At 39.5% G+C, this 15,454-nt stretch overlaps 1 protein-coding gene across 5 annotated transcripts in view; it reads right to left on the reverse strand.

Annotated features, from left to right (window-relative positions):
- Positions 1 to 15,454, reverse strand: part of lrba (LPS-responsive vesicle trafficking, beach and anchor containing) — a 189,991-nt gene that overhangs the window by 73,666 nt on the left and 100,871 nt on the right. For all 5 annotated transcript variants that reach the window (XM_079656844.1, XM_079656847.1, XM_079656846.1 and 2 more), the window contains exons 37-39: positions 8,214 to 8,338; positions 3,000 to 3,143; positions 1,122 to 1,258 (exon numbers count right to left, since the gene is read on the reverse strand). In XM_079656844.1, the coding sequence (XP_079512970.1) occupies positions 1,122 to 1,258; positions 3,000 to 3,143; positions 8,214 to 8,338 (406 nt within the window). The remainder of the gene's footprint in view (positions 1 to 1,121; positions 1,259 to 2,999; positions 3,144 to 8,213; positions 8,339 to 15,454) is intronic.

Genomic DNA, 15,454 nt, shown 5'->3' on the forward strand with positions numbered 1-15,454 from the left:
CCAACAGTGCAGCACAATAACACAGATAAACAGAGAAATACTGGGGAAATAATTGCTTTTGCTAAATTTAAAGAAGGAATGTGCACAGCCAGCTTCGGGCCATACGTTATTTTCACAGCGTCACAGGCTCTAAAGGATTTTCGAATGAATGTAAATCAACGGACTCGTGTTAATATATAGGCCCGGGAGCTTAAACAGCAGCAGCAGCAGCAGCACGGGGCCTGCAGCAAAACTAAAGCCTTAATCTCATTTATGAGTTATATTTTGGATAACACCGTGTATCATCGGCAATAGGCTACGACTCCATTATTGTCATGTTAATATAAATGGATACTCATATAAATATGACATTGAAATAAATGAAGATGCTTTCAAAATTAAGAACTCTAAAAACAAAACTACACATATTTGCAAAAAAAATCGACAATTTTTACACACTGTTAAACTGAACAAACACAACCACCTGTGGGTCAGCATTCTTCTTCTGTAGTCAACATGAGGCCAGTGCTGGAACTAACGACCTGATTTACCCATAGTCGTCCTTACTCGTCCACATTTTCTATTAACTTGCAATTGTACTTTTTAAAATCGTTTTACGAAAGAAAAAAATTGCTACACGACGTTTAATAATGGGAAGGCCTGATCCATGTGGCATTAAGTTTAACCCATAAAGACATTTGGTTAATTTGTTAATTAATTACAAAAAACTGTTTCACTACGAAATAATATGATATGCTTTAGTTTTGTTGAATTTAGGGTACTTTACAATACATCAAGAAAAAAGACAGTTGTTTTATATTCAATAACAAAATAGTGGTAAGACAAAAAAAAAATCATGCAAACGAAATCTTCAAAATGTTAATTCAAATAAGTCACGTTCTAACTTCAACAACCGATGGATATAACATTGTTGTTCTTCTTCACAATTAAAAAATGTTAAGATAAAGTTGGAAATGCACAAATACCTTTAATGCTCTATAAAAAAAAAACACACACAAACACACACTTGTAGATAGAGCTATAATTCATGCATTCACCAGCCTGCATGAAGCATTTACCGGCACATACGACATGGCTTCAATACGTTAATATGAGACGTGAATGGAGCTCGGGTCTCTTACCTTTGGATCGATGGCCTTGAAGCTCGGATCGTCTTCGTCCACCTCGAAGTAGAGCTCGGAGGGGGTGATGGACAGGGTGCCTTTCACCACCACAGCCGGAGCCACCAGCTGGGCACTGGTGCTCAGGTTTACCGGGCCTGCAGGACACACAGGCGGGTCAGAGAAACACGCAAAGAGTACTCCTCTCCGAGTTGGCACATACGGTTGTTTTACGGAGTAAAGGTAAACATTTAAACTCAATAAGGGATCGCAGAGCTGCTGGCTGTTTGCCTACAACGATAATAGTTAGAAACCGTGTGAGGCTTCAATCCTAGACATGGGTAATCTTTTAAGAAAACATGATAAGTGAAGAAACAACAAGCAATAAACAGCCATGTTCTTTTAAAAGTTGAGACTGTTTCACGCAAGAACTACGTTTATATTACAATATTTTACATAGGAGTTGCAGGATGTTTAGCGAGGCTAAAGGGTAGGCTACGGCTACTTCAAACACCATGTGTAGTTTACAAACAGCATTCTGCAATTATTCGATGAGTTAAAAATCACAACAAAAGCACGATATGGATAGGCCTACTGTTTAATATACTCGACAGTTCCCGAAATAAAATATCACAGGCCTTAGTATCCTAAACTCACAATGAATTACATGATAAAGATTGTCAAAGTTAGCGAAATAATTGTCAGTCACATTGCAGTGATTGCGGGCTGCTGGGTGAATCTCTGTTTAATCTCTCATCAATCTTAATTTATGCCAGTATGACAATGCGCCTCGGCTCAGGGGAGCAGTGAGTCTGCGGCTCCACATATGAGCCATTGTATCTGCAGATGCGCTGCGAAGAGATGAGGCTCGCAGCCCGGCCTGATTTCCCTGAGCACCCGCACACTCCGGATGGAATAAACACACACAGATATATATTCACTCCTCTGCCTCTCGCGAACCCCGAGAGAACTGACATGTTATCCGTGGGTTGAAATAACATTTTTTTGTTCCATTCAGTCAAAGACATTCAATTACACCTGGAGCAGACAGCTGCTTAAGAGGAGAAGCTGAACCTCTCCCTATACGATCCCCACTTTCTCGCAGTATACACATCACTTTATTAGACAGGATTCAACGTTTAATCCTATTGTCCTCCAGTTGCGTTGTTTTAATAGCTCTCTGAGCCCCATTAAAGCAGCTAAATCTGGTGAGCGCTGTCACTGCACATACAAAATGCGGATTACAGTGCAATCCGATTAGCGGACTATATTATATTTAATTAATATTCTTTAAATAGCAGACCGATCAAAAGCAACAATGGACTGACATCATCATGAGCTGGATTAAATATAATATAAGGCTGTATTTGAGTCATCTAATTAGTTTAAAAGTCTCGTAGGGAAGGTTTTATTGGGCAATGCAGCTTTCTCTTGATCAGATAATGTCCAATTCCAGGGTAAGCATTATCTTGGGATAAACTCAGCTACTGCAGGATAAAACATTTTGTAGAGAGGAGCTACTCATGCCTGTGTGTATATATGTTTGTGAAGCACACCTCCAGTGGCACACATAAAAGGAGAGTACATGTGTTTTCATCAACACATAGTGGTGCTATAATAAAACAGTTTTCCAGAGGCACTGCCGGCTAAGGCTTTCTTTAAAAATACGTTTATCCCTAAGTAAGGAGGAGTCTGCAATGCTACAAGTATATAAAAAAGGCTACTATGATATGAAAAGTGATATTTAGCACATTTTTCAGTACAGGTAAACAGTGGAGCTGCATGTGTTGGATATTAAGCAATTTGAAAATGACAGCATGCTTCTTTATTTTGTCTGGGCTGCAGGACAGGGAGGGGTGAGAAATAGGGAGAGGTGAAGAAGATGAGCTGTTACTCAACCTGTAAAGTTCTCCAGGTCCTTCTCCTCTGGAGAAGACAGAGTGTCATCGTCTCCGTCGAGTGACGTCTCACTCTCAGAGTTTTGATTTCCCAGAGCCTGACTTCTGATGGACTGCTTTCCTTTGAGAATATCTTCCTCGGATGCTGCAGTGGGGAAAGGCTTTTATTTTTATTTTTGTCTTAATGCATGTTATATCGAGTGTTCAATATATTTCAAATTATGTTGTAGGTCTAGAAAGACATGTTAACTTTATTTTAGTGCAGATTTGACGGCTTGCATATTTCAATTATCACATTTGAGCAGAATTAGTTTTTAACTAAAACCAAGCGGCTAAAACATCTTCTCTGCATAAAACAAATTATACAAACAGTAAACAATGAGTGGAAATGTCAATTAAATTGAGAATTAAAAAGCAGTTTTGCTCTAATACGAGCTATCAGCTCTATTTATTTTATTTATCTGCTGCCCTTTTTTAAACTTCAGCTAGGCTACGAGTGTGCATGTAGTGTTAAATAAAAAGAAGACTGTCCATTCAAACCATTATTATCATAATATTAACAAAGTTATATTCTCAGAATTGCTTTAATTTACAAACAATAAAATACACATTGATTTGAGTAAAGTATTTTAGGTTATGAACACATTATCTTGGAATATTATTCCTGTCAGGTAGTAAAACTATTTGCAAAGTCCATCAGCACTGCTTTTAAACCTACATCAGTGAGGAGCAATGTTGACCTGTGTTGCATTGCCAGATTTGCAGATATACATGCAAGCAGACAAACTGAAAACGAGGCACACCAAAGTCTAACCTAATACTAACATTTAATGCATTTTGCCATTAGAAAGCATCCAATCAGACACCATTTTACAAATTGTTAGTCAAAATCAATTTTTGTTAAACAAAGGTCGCACACTTCCAATTTTGAGTTCAACTCAATGTGACTTCAGGTTCCAACTGGATTATTTAAGAAAAACGGCAATCTGCAAACATTTAAGGAGCCTTGCATTCCCCAGAGGTGCATGGTAAAGATCCACAGACACAAGTCCACAGCACAGCTCTCTGTAAACATAGCTGGCAATATAAAGTGCGCTTTTGCTGCTTCTGTGCAGGTTTCTAATGCAGCATATCTAAAAACACAGTTTCAATCATCCGGTGAGACGCTAAACATAAAACTAATACCTAGTGGATTTTTTTTTAATCATCACCTGAGGGGAGATAAATTGCACTTCCTGGAAATGCACACTCGTGTCATGTGGCTATATACGTTGAAACTACCAGCCAGGATAAAAAATCTCTTGTCATGGAAAATATGCAGCTCGGTGATATTTAGAATGGTCTTCCTGTAATTAAGCCTCCCTGGAGGATTCTTTAGTTAGCAGCACCGAAATTACTACCAGCTCCTCTAATACGTACCACATGTCATTGTATTCACACCAGGCAAGTGGACAGGGGACTTATCATGAGCTTCAAATACGGACATGTTTGAACTTCTTTGCATTTCACTGTAAACATGCTCAGTAATTCTCACCCCAATTTGCAAGTAGTGTACGTCTAACATCAGTATCAAACATTAGAAAAACAGTCTGTTGTAACTAAAACTCATAATTGTCTGGTCAATGCTCCTTCTAAAGTACAAGTTAAAAATAGTTCCTCAGTACACACTGAAGGAAGTGCAACCAAAATATCGACCAGTCAGCTTGTTGTTGGGCTGAGTCTTTGAGAACAGCAAGAAAAAAAAGCTATTTTCACCAGAGTTATGACACACATAAAATAAATGAGCTCATAAGTGACAGGCTACGTGCTAACTTCTCACTCGTTCATGCATACTGTTTATTTTTATTCTTCTTGTAGTTTGACAACTGAGGATTTTGGCAGTTTTGTACGTGTTCTATGTGTGTTTGCGTGCGTGTGTTTCAAGGGAATGTCCTAATTTTAGAGTTATCATTTGGTTTTAACCGTGGGTCTTTAACATGGCCGTGGTCCCTAAGGTGTCCTCAGTGCTACTGCAGGGGAGCTGCTGAATTATTTTCTGATAATGTTGTTTAAGATGTGTCTGAAAATACACATTGAGTAACATGAATCAAACATATTAGAAAGGATACAAATGTCTATGTGTAAAAAAAGGACAAAAACAATACATTTCCTCTTAAACAACATTTTTGATAGTCTCACATTTACCCATGGATCTTTGGGCAATGAAATGAGCAAGCTGGTCTGTGCTAAATCCCTGTGGAACTTATTTAAAGAATCAAACCAGTTAGCTAGAGCTAGGTATTACTATTTTAATAGTTTAGTAGTATAAGCACCATAAAAGGTATTTCCACAAATGACACTTAAAGATGCCGTACATGGTATTGTAACCCTCTTTCATAGGCAACAACATTTTATACCTATAGCGCAGGGGTCCCTGTTCCTTCTCTCTTTTAGCTAAAGGCTCTTTGGTCTTAAAGACGTTGAAGACCCCTGATATAAGCAAACAGTGTGTGTGTGTGTGTGTGTGTGTGTGTGTGTGTGTGTGTGTGTGTGTGTGTGTGTGTGTGTGTGTGTGTGTGTGCAACATAACGAATCACAATTAAATGCTATACATTGTACTAATATCTATGGCAGGGAAAACAATAAATACAACATTTAGAGGGAAACTCCGAACAATTACTCACTGTTTAAAACATCATTTAAATTAAAGCACTATTTAAAAAGATTATCATGATAAACAATCCATGCAAAGAACAGGCGTGCCACATTAACAGAAATCCGGCAGTGCACTTCAACCTCATCACTCAACACGCAGGGAACACAAACGTGCATAAATCCCAACAGGTTACACTTTTTTCCTAGACCCCATTTCCCGACCGAGAGGTTCAACTACCTGCTTATACAACTCAAGGCATGCATGGTCGCAGCAATTAAATTGTCAAAATTAACAAATTTGTTTTTAACGGGAGCCTAGCCAGGAGTGTGGTCACGAGGCGAGTATTGATTACCAGAACAGAGACATTAGTCTTCAGGTATTTACTCTGCCACCTCTGGTACACAGGCCCTGGACCAGACCAAATCAATCCCCAGAAAAGATGGTTCTTTCCAGGCAAATACAGAACAGCCAACTCAAGCCTACTGGCAGCCACACACTCTCCTGTGGAAATCGTCTTGGCGCAGTATGAATGATAACAGTTGTCCTACTATTAATGCAGAAATTCACATTTTCCTCCATGTCTAAATGAAAAGATGTACATTTCCCCCTTGCAAAAAAAAGAAAGAGGAGAAAATACCACATTGTCACAATAGATCACCGAGTATAAAATGCTAAATATTTTCCATTGCTTCTAATTTTATAATCAAGCGTGAGATTTCAGAAGTGCAGCCACAAGTAGCTAGAAAACAAGAGTAAATTCAGGCTTGATCTCATACTAAATATTTTCTTAGGGGGTTAGACTGCATTCTCCCCTCTGCATCTGATGAATATAATTACAGCCAGATATGACCTTTGTGCTCTGTTTGAAAACTCAGCCCTGCATTCTCATCTTGAGCTGCACTTCCGTAACAAATGTCGGGTCGACTAAAACAAGACGAAAGGTTACATCAGAAAATGGATGCCGTCAGCCTTCAATGTCAAAGAGTTATTTTAATGATATATTCCCATACTTCAGCCCGGCAGTATACTCTCTTGAGGTAGCGTACCCTTGCCACAACTGGCTGCTGGCTATTTTAGCACAGACTTCACTTTGAAAGCAAATGTTTGCAGGAATTTGTCTTTCTTCCCCCGGTGAAAAAAAGCACATAAGCTGAAACCGTTTTGAATACAATTAAATACCAGACAAAACACCTGAATGACGAACTCACAGAAAGCTTTTAATACATTTTCATCAGCCTGAAGAAGTCAATAAGAGGGTAAAAAGTGATGTGTCTGTTTTCTGTCCTGAACTAACTGAAGGGAAAACCAGCAGGAATTAAGATGGAAACAAAGTACATTTCAGAGGCTAGCTGCAGAAGAACAGTGAGCAGCTGGCTGCGTCTCCAGCTGCCTCCACACTGCAGCCATTACTGCACAACTCTCCCAGGATCCCCCACACTTATTGCTTTAATATCACATTTGTATTGACTTCTGTCACACCTGCTGTCTTTTGGAATGATGTCACATTTAAGGGGACTTTAACAGGTGACACATGGAGGACATTTTGGTCCAGAAATGGCCATTTATTTGAGGGAATCAAATATTGATCTGGTAAATGTAGACCCAGCATGATGATGATTGCAAACCCTGATGTGTGTAGAATCATTATATTTGCAGATATCAGGGATTACATGCACTCTTGGAGAGAAATGCGACTCGTACTGCTAATGCAGCGACATGTGTCATTTAGATTTTGTGGGTATAAGGGACTCCTGGGAATGTTAAATTGTTCTCAGACGACGTTTATTGGAAATCAGCACCTGTCTTTATAGGGGAGTGCACAGAAACAATGAGAAATTGATCGTCCTATTTAAATTCTGGGGGAAAAAGTAATCAATGTGGTCAATTTACTACGGGAATATTGACAGAGTTTTTTTCAAACCAGATTACATTTTCTCACCTCTTAAGGGGCTGCAAGTACAATGTGGACTATTTCAAATAAAAGCTTTGGTAGACATCACTTTCCGCTTCACAAGTTAAATCGTTAATCTGAAGGAGTAATACAACTCATGACATTACATTTAAAAATGTTATACACAACCCATATGATTTTGACTATGATAAGGAACATATTTTAACCTGTGATCAATCACAATATTATGCCAGTAAATGCATAACAGGCATAAATCCACAAATGACCTGTTGTTCCAATGCAAAAACATGAATAATAAAGAAATATTTCATACAAGTAAAGGAGGAAGTATGAATGCTACTTACCACTGACATCAGCCACTGTTATGCAGCAGAAAAAAAGAATGAGCACATTTCATCTCAATTGAAGCCACTCATTTAAACTTTTTTTTTGACTAAGCATGCTGACACTCAGGGTGATTATTAGCCCAGCTTTGCATAATGGGAAGCAGAGTGTAAAATGACCTTTGTGAAATTTAAATGAGTACTATTTTACAGTGTCTTGTGGTACAATAAATATTTTATTGCTACGGGACGACTAACTTTTATTACCTTGTACCTGGTGCTACCACTAAGCGTGTGAGAAAAGGGAGTGCAGACAACAGGAGGGGATTGGTGGAGGGGACTGACCGTGTTCGGCCGCTGCTTTGAGCGTAGCCTCTGAGTGAGTGGATCCGGAGGGGTTCCTGATGAAGCGACGTCGCCGCCTTAAATCGTCCTCCCAGTAGTCCAGGCGCCAGAACTCCCTCGGCCGGCTGCAGCGAGACAGAGGTAGCACATGTGTTAGCAATTACCAGCCAACATGGTATAGCAGCCCAGCATTAGCACTCAGTCCGAGCAAGCAGACATAAAGACAGCATTGTGTTTGGGCCTTTTTTTTTTTAACCCTCAGAATTACTCTTTAAAAACATTCACTTAAGACAAGTTTAGACCCCAAATCATTGTACTTGACAGTGACAGTATCTCCATGTCAGAGGATAAGGTGTTCCCTTTCATTGTTTTGTTTTCCCTCCTCTCTTTGAGAAGGTGAAGTGCACAAGGTACATCACAGTGGAATGAGCAAATGTCAGCGTGATCATTTTCCACACACACTTTTGTGGCACGTGCTTCCATTCCAGGCTCATTTCAAGCCCAGCAGGATGCCTCTTGTCAGGACTCATGGCTCGCAGGATAAGGAGAAGGCCATTACAAACATGGAGGGGGGGGGATAGCATTACCAATATTAATCAATGTCTACAGCAGACATTTTTCTTTTGCAATTTAAATCTCCCTTTACAGGGCCCGGTCAGTAAATCATTCTGCTCAAGGAAAATAAAGTGTTAACTTTAAATGAGGGGACACTGCTACAGCATTGTGCATGTATACTGTGTCCCCGTCTATATAACATATCACTTTTATTTATTTAAGTTATTTAATTCAAATGTAATCTAAAATATTCATTACCCATGGCTTGGAGGCAAAACAAGGTTTAAGATGATGGTTTTGAGCAATTGTTTATTTTCCAGTTTAATAGGTTTTGAATTTAAATGACTTTCAAGCCCAAAGCAGAGCTGTTCATGTGTCATTAGGCGGCTCTAAAATGAACTTTTCATGTGTTAATGATTAACAACTCAGGTGGGGAGGGAAAACAACATGCACTCGGGTCTTCAGTGAGAGTAAATCCTGACTGTCTGACTCGAGTCAAACAGTCATTTTACTTGGACTAAATGTTCTCACGAGAAAAGCAAAGGAAAAAAGAACATTCTAGTACGGGCCTATCCTGGAGTTAGTTTTGTTAGTTTTTCTTCACGTGTCTTAAAACATTGTGCAACAATTTACCAAGCTTTCGTGAAATACTGTAAATCTCTTTAATTCTGCAGGGAAGAGTACAAATTGAAAATAGGACACGCAGGTTCTACACTTTGATGAAAAATACAGTCAAATTAGATATGTGGTACCTATAAACCATGTGGGTCGTTTTATTTACCCTTTTATATAAAGACAAAAGCAGCAAAAGGCAAACAATCTAAACAAATGTTGAAAGACAAAATGCCAAGGTTTATCCAATACAACATATTTCTAAACCAATAAAAACAAAACCATCAGTAGTTTCCTATAAGTGGCTGCAGTGTGTCCTGTGAAGGTGTAGGAAGACACAGTTTATGGTTTCAGTGGAATAAGCTATGACGGGAGAACCCCAGCGTGCTTTATGTGATCTACTCTCCAACGCTGCTCTGGCCGGGGGCTCCTCACAAATCTTCAGTCCAACACCAATGATCACACAGGGGCCTCTAAAAGGGAAAGGAGCTTTACGCAAGAAAAATAAATACAATTTCCAAACGGGTACTTAAAAGCCCCTGTTTGCCCTGGCTAATGAAAACCATTGATTATTTGATTTATCTGGACAAAAAAAAATCTCAAAAGGAAGGATGACAAGCGATGAGTGGCTGCTCCTCATATCTCGAGTCTGGATGTAAAATGTAGTTCATAAAAGTCAGCCATAAGCTACAACTACCATAGGAGGAGATGATTGAGAATTGTATAAAATGGCATAAATGGGAATGTAAATTGCGTTATTTCCAGAATAGTGAATCAAGAGTGTGTGTTAATGCAAGTTGGAACGACACACGGCGCGCAGGTCTGTGCGGGAGTAGATTTCTCGCCAGTGACAAAGACCCCGCTCCATGTTTGCCTCTGATAGTCTCTGAACGCAAATGGCCACTTCATCATCCTGCCTGCAATGGTATTCATCTATGAAAATAATTATCAAGGTTGTGCATGCCGCACAGCTCCGAATCAGGACGCACTCGTCTCTCATCTCACTGAAGAGGGGGGTCTGTCTGATTCACACAATACACATTAATCCATCAGGAGGCGAGTAATTAGTCAAAGCATGGGGGGGACCACCTCTGCCAGTCATATTCACCCAGCGCTCCATGAACAGGCGACAATGGGAGTCCTAATGATGGGGTGCGAGAAGAGGTGGACGCACGATGAAGGATACCTCGTCATCAATCCCCAACGAGTGCCGCCGTAACAAGAATGGAGACGTACGGCGCTATGCAACCCCCATGCCGCACGCTGAGTGTGTTTCCACAAGGATGATCAATTATTCAGCGCTCATCCATCCTCCTAGGGCATCCACGGCACGATTTAGTGAAGCGCCATTCTTCAAAATAACAACAATTAAAATAACAAAGGGCCAGCGTCGTGCTGCGGCTCAGGCCAACCACTTGTGTAATTAGTAATTAGTTCGGTCATAAAAGGTGTCTGGAAGAGCGGGGCCTCGTCTGATGATGAAAGGGGAGGGAGATGATTTGACAGAGAGGGTATCTTTTCTTTAAATCTGGGCAAAACATAGAAATATAACACTGCAAGCTTTACATGAGAAGGCTCTGGGTGTGTGTATACTAAAGAGAATTTGTTGCCTTTTTAATGTAGACCACATTGGCAACTGAAACAGAGTCCGGACGAGTTTTATGTGAAGTAGTAAATAGTAATTACCTTTTTTCTTTTCCTTTTTTTAGACATCTTTTGGATGCTCTTCAGGGCTTTGGAGTTGTAAATTAAAGGAAGTTTACCAACACAGAGGATGAATGGGGAAGCTCAAGTTTCTCCTTTTATGTGCCACTGAAACTCTTTCTCCCGAATCAGTTAACAAAACAGTTATGGCTTCAGATAATAAACTTACCAAAAACATCAACACACTGCTCGGAGATACTTTACTTGTGGATTTCTTAAGATTGAAATTGTGCTACTAAATTGTCCATTTACATCTAAACAGAGAAGGCATCCAAAAATATCTGGCATGGCTGGGTGACACGTGGAACAGATGGTTTGGTTGTGAGGAGTGTTCAGAAGGAAAGCTTGTTTAGGATTGTGTAAATACTTTTTTTTTTTTTTTTTTTTGAAAGAACAGAAATGAGAAAGTGGAGGGCCAAGTGAACCACGTTATCAATGTCCTTAAATATAAACTACGGCCTGACCCATGGGTGCTGTTTATCCAAATAACAAGGAAAAAGCACATTTCTTTAGCTTGCGTCAATGCCAGAATGTAAGCTGATGACTAAATTATTAACATAACAAGTGTTTTTAAAGCACATCAACATCTGTAATAGAGATAAGATGTTAACAATTCAACCAAATTATCTAAATAGAATTTTTGTTTTTTTATACATACATTTTATTCAAGACTCTTGATTTGTTCTATCCTTTGTTGTCTTGGCTGTTACTGTTTCCCGCTGCACCAACCCAATTTCCCTCGGGGGGTATTATAGTTTAATCTTACCCTAAATAAAATAATAATGTGGCATTAAGAAACCCCCTAAAATGAACAATCCCAAGTCCCCTCTTATAATCATCATATATTAACGGGATTATCAAACGGCCAGTTCTCGGAGCAGGTCCTGAAAGTTTGATAGCACGGCTATTTCTATGGCGCGATTGTTCGTTTGCTGACGAGGACAAATGACTGCCATCCATCAAGATTCAATCGGACGGTTGTTTCAGAGACAGATGAATCCCAGCTTTTCCCCCCATTTCCAGCTTTTTAAAATTATCTTTAGTTGTTTTTAAATGCAACTTGAAACTCATATTAGAATCCAATTTCCTTCCGGATTATTTTATATTATTTAATTCAAATTCAGATATCTCAAAAAGGTTGAATGTATCTGGGGCGTATATGGAGAGCAAAAGAAAACATCCCCTTTTTCTTGCAATGGTTTATTTCCAAAGCATTTGCTATTATGTAAATGATAGCATGACCTTTCTCATAGCAAGCAGGACATGCAGAGTGAATATGCTTTCATATATCACTACAAGCGACTGCACTTTGGCACAAACAGTCATTCATAACCTTTCTGCTAAATTAATTTGGGTACAGTCAATGAGACCTGCATATGCAGAAGAGATTTCTCTCCTGGCTTATTTTATATTAATGCCAGTTCCCATTGGCAGCCTTCAAATTGCTCAAACATTGCCGCTATTCCCAAGATCATTTTGCTTTGATTTGCATAAACCATGTGTTTAGAAGAAACGGGAGGGCAGGAATAGATTGAGGATTTGTCATGTGGAGGACTGGTTGCTTGAGCGCCGGCTCTTTGTCAAACGGTGGCAGCGATCACATCCATGGTATCTCCAGACTCAAATTAAAATGAAACAGGACCAAATACCTTCCCACTGAAATGGTTTGGCATGATTAAGTCTTGCCGAAGTGATTTTCTACATGTGCATTAATGCTTATCCGTCCCACTCCAATGAGGTTTACAGGAGACCATCTACATGTGTGTATGTTAATTCACCTCCGCTAATGTTGTTTACAACATTTACCAGAGGTGATGTTAGGGTCACAGACCCAGCACCATTACCATCTTATCCTCTTAAATGACAGTCCACATGTAACGTTGCCCCTCCTTATTATTAATCATAGCATGAAGCCATTTAATTTGTCTATTTTTAATATGAATTTAAATATCATGATCCAACACCCCACCATGTCTGTGATTAAGTGCATGTGAAAACAGATTTAAGAAGAGTAAATGAAAATGAAAGCTAAAAAATGAAATCCTACATGTGAGCCGAGTAATGGAGCCACAGTGAAACAAAGTATGTACAGCCTTTGCTTTCATCACACTGTTGTCAGCTCCCTTTTCACTGAATCTGTTGCTAACACAGAAGAGTGCACACACTGTCATTACCCAGACAACATGAGCACCTACCACTCCTCCCAATTAACTCCAATTTATCCAAGAGCTTTCAAAAAGCGATCTGAAAAACAGAGGCACTGATATTGCATTCCCGCAACATCCCCGGCTTGTGAGGATCAAAGTACTCCCATGGGTGGGAGGCAAGAGGTTTCAGACTCCCCACAATGCAGTGCAGCCAAATGAAATAATGCAAATCGAGCCCTAATTACCACCAGCTTAATGCGCAGCTTCCAATTAGCAGCAATTACACTCAGTGTAAATTCACCAACAAAAAGCCAGACAATTACACCCTCATTATATCAGATTTCATGGGAGGTAAAAGGGAAAGTGCTGTGTTTAGTAAAGTAGTAAATATTGACTAAAGACTGAAAGATTTAAAATGCTGTAAAAAAAAGCTTTCACCGTTAAATGAAAAAATGGTGCACTTGATTTTAATGTTAAAACAGCTTCACGGTTTGCCTTACTGAAATGATCCAAGCATGGCCTACATAATAAATAGTATATACACATTTCCCCAGCTAAATCGCTGAAGTGGTACCATCTGTATTTTTGATGAAGGGTCACATTTTTCCTGGGATTTTGACAACATGCATTTAAGGCCATTTATCACCACTACTGCGAGGTAATGAGGGCATGCACTGGACCGGAGTTGCATAATTCTGCCATTACTGGCCCATTGTAATAATCTCCTGACCTCTAGCTTTCAGAGCTGATCTTGAATGGTATGACAAATCTGAACACATACCCAACGTCTCCAACACAGTCCAAAAGAAAACAGCAGAGAAGCCCAAGGTCAGCCGAGTCAGAGGGGGGTTTTTTTTGCCCTAAAATTACATTCATAACACAAGTTTGTTTAGCCTTAAACATCAAAAGCCTAATTCTCTAAGGTGCCTCACATAAGAACTACAAAAAACATTGTGAACATACAGTTTAAAACTTAATAAAAACAAGATTATTTCCAGTTAAGTGTATGATCTTGTACGATAAGTGTATGATTTACAAATACAATTGAGATGATCTAAGTGAGGGGTTTTCTGATACTTCAATAAACAAACAAACAAACAATCTCCTGTGAAATGTCCATATATTAGTTTGTTTGTGTCCTGCTCCAATGTGATGCAGGACTCCACGGATCGGCAATCTCATCTAGCGAGGCTGCTATTCATGAGCACCTCCTCCCTCTCTCCATCACACGACCGGGCCCATTATACAGCACTTATAGCGCTCTGTGCATGCGTGAGTGTTTGTGTGTCAAGTGCAGCAATTCCATTGCAAGGTGATTGAGGCGATCATATAGACAGAAGTCTGACTAACTATAATGGCCATGTAGTTATCTCTTCATTCGAAAAAATAATCTAACGGGGGGAAAAAAACATCACCCCTTGAATGTTAAATACTACATTTCTGTCCGGTGATTGATCATGTTGCTCATAAGGGAGTTTTGTACAATTAAATAGAGCTTCAGAGCTCATGAAAATCGGACGTTATACTGTACCTTAGAGCCAGAACTTAAGTGTTATCATGTTGTTTATAGTTTAATTAGACTTTATGTAGAAATAGCTACATTCTAGTTTTGTTCCCTTCATAAACCGAGCGTGGCAAGATAGATTTTAGTAAAGTATTTAGCACAGAATAGTTTTTTTGTAAATTATATAGGTTTAGTTTATATTTAAATTGTTATGATTGTCAACTAGTTTAACAGAAAATCCCTTAAATAAATCTGTCCCTCCATCTTTTATCAATATAATCTCTTAACATCACAAATCTGGCACATTGAACTCCCCTGGTCTGATGCTCTTAGGTGCTGCACTTGAACTCAGACGCAGGGGATGGGGGTGTAAAGTAAATCTACAGCGAGAATCCGAGCTGAAGATCTACGAGTAAAGGGTGATCCTCAGTCTCGGGACGTGGGTATTTTATGTGGCCTTTTTCCTGCTTTAGTTGCACAAGAAAGAGCTGGATTCCTAAGATAAAGGCCATTCTTTTTGGCAAATGGTGAAAGTAGCAAAATAAATGACCTGCTGGTACCAGGGTGTAATTACAGTGGCTGGAAGCATACCAATCTATCACTAGGAGAAGGGAGGGGGGCCTGACACGCTGCAAAGGGGTTAGTCAAAGGAGATAGCCTTTGACTAACTACTGGCCCCGGACAATCGATACTCTGAAGATATTGCATCCAGGGAGAAA

The sequence above is a fragment of the Notothenia rossii genome, assembly GCF_949606895.1.
Source record: "Notothenia rossii genome assembly, chromosome: 1".
Lineage (NCBI taxonomy): Eukaryota > Metazoa > Chordata > Actinopteri > Perciformes > Nototheniidae > Notothenia > Notothenia rossii.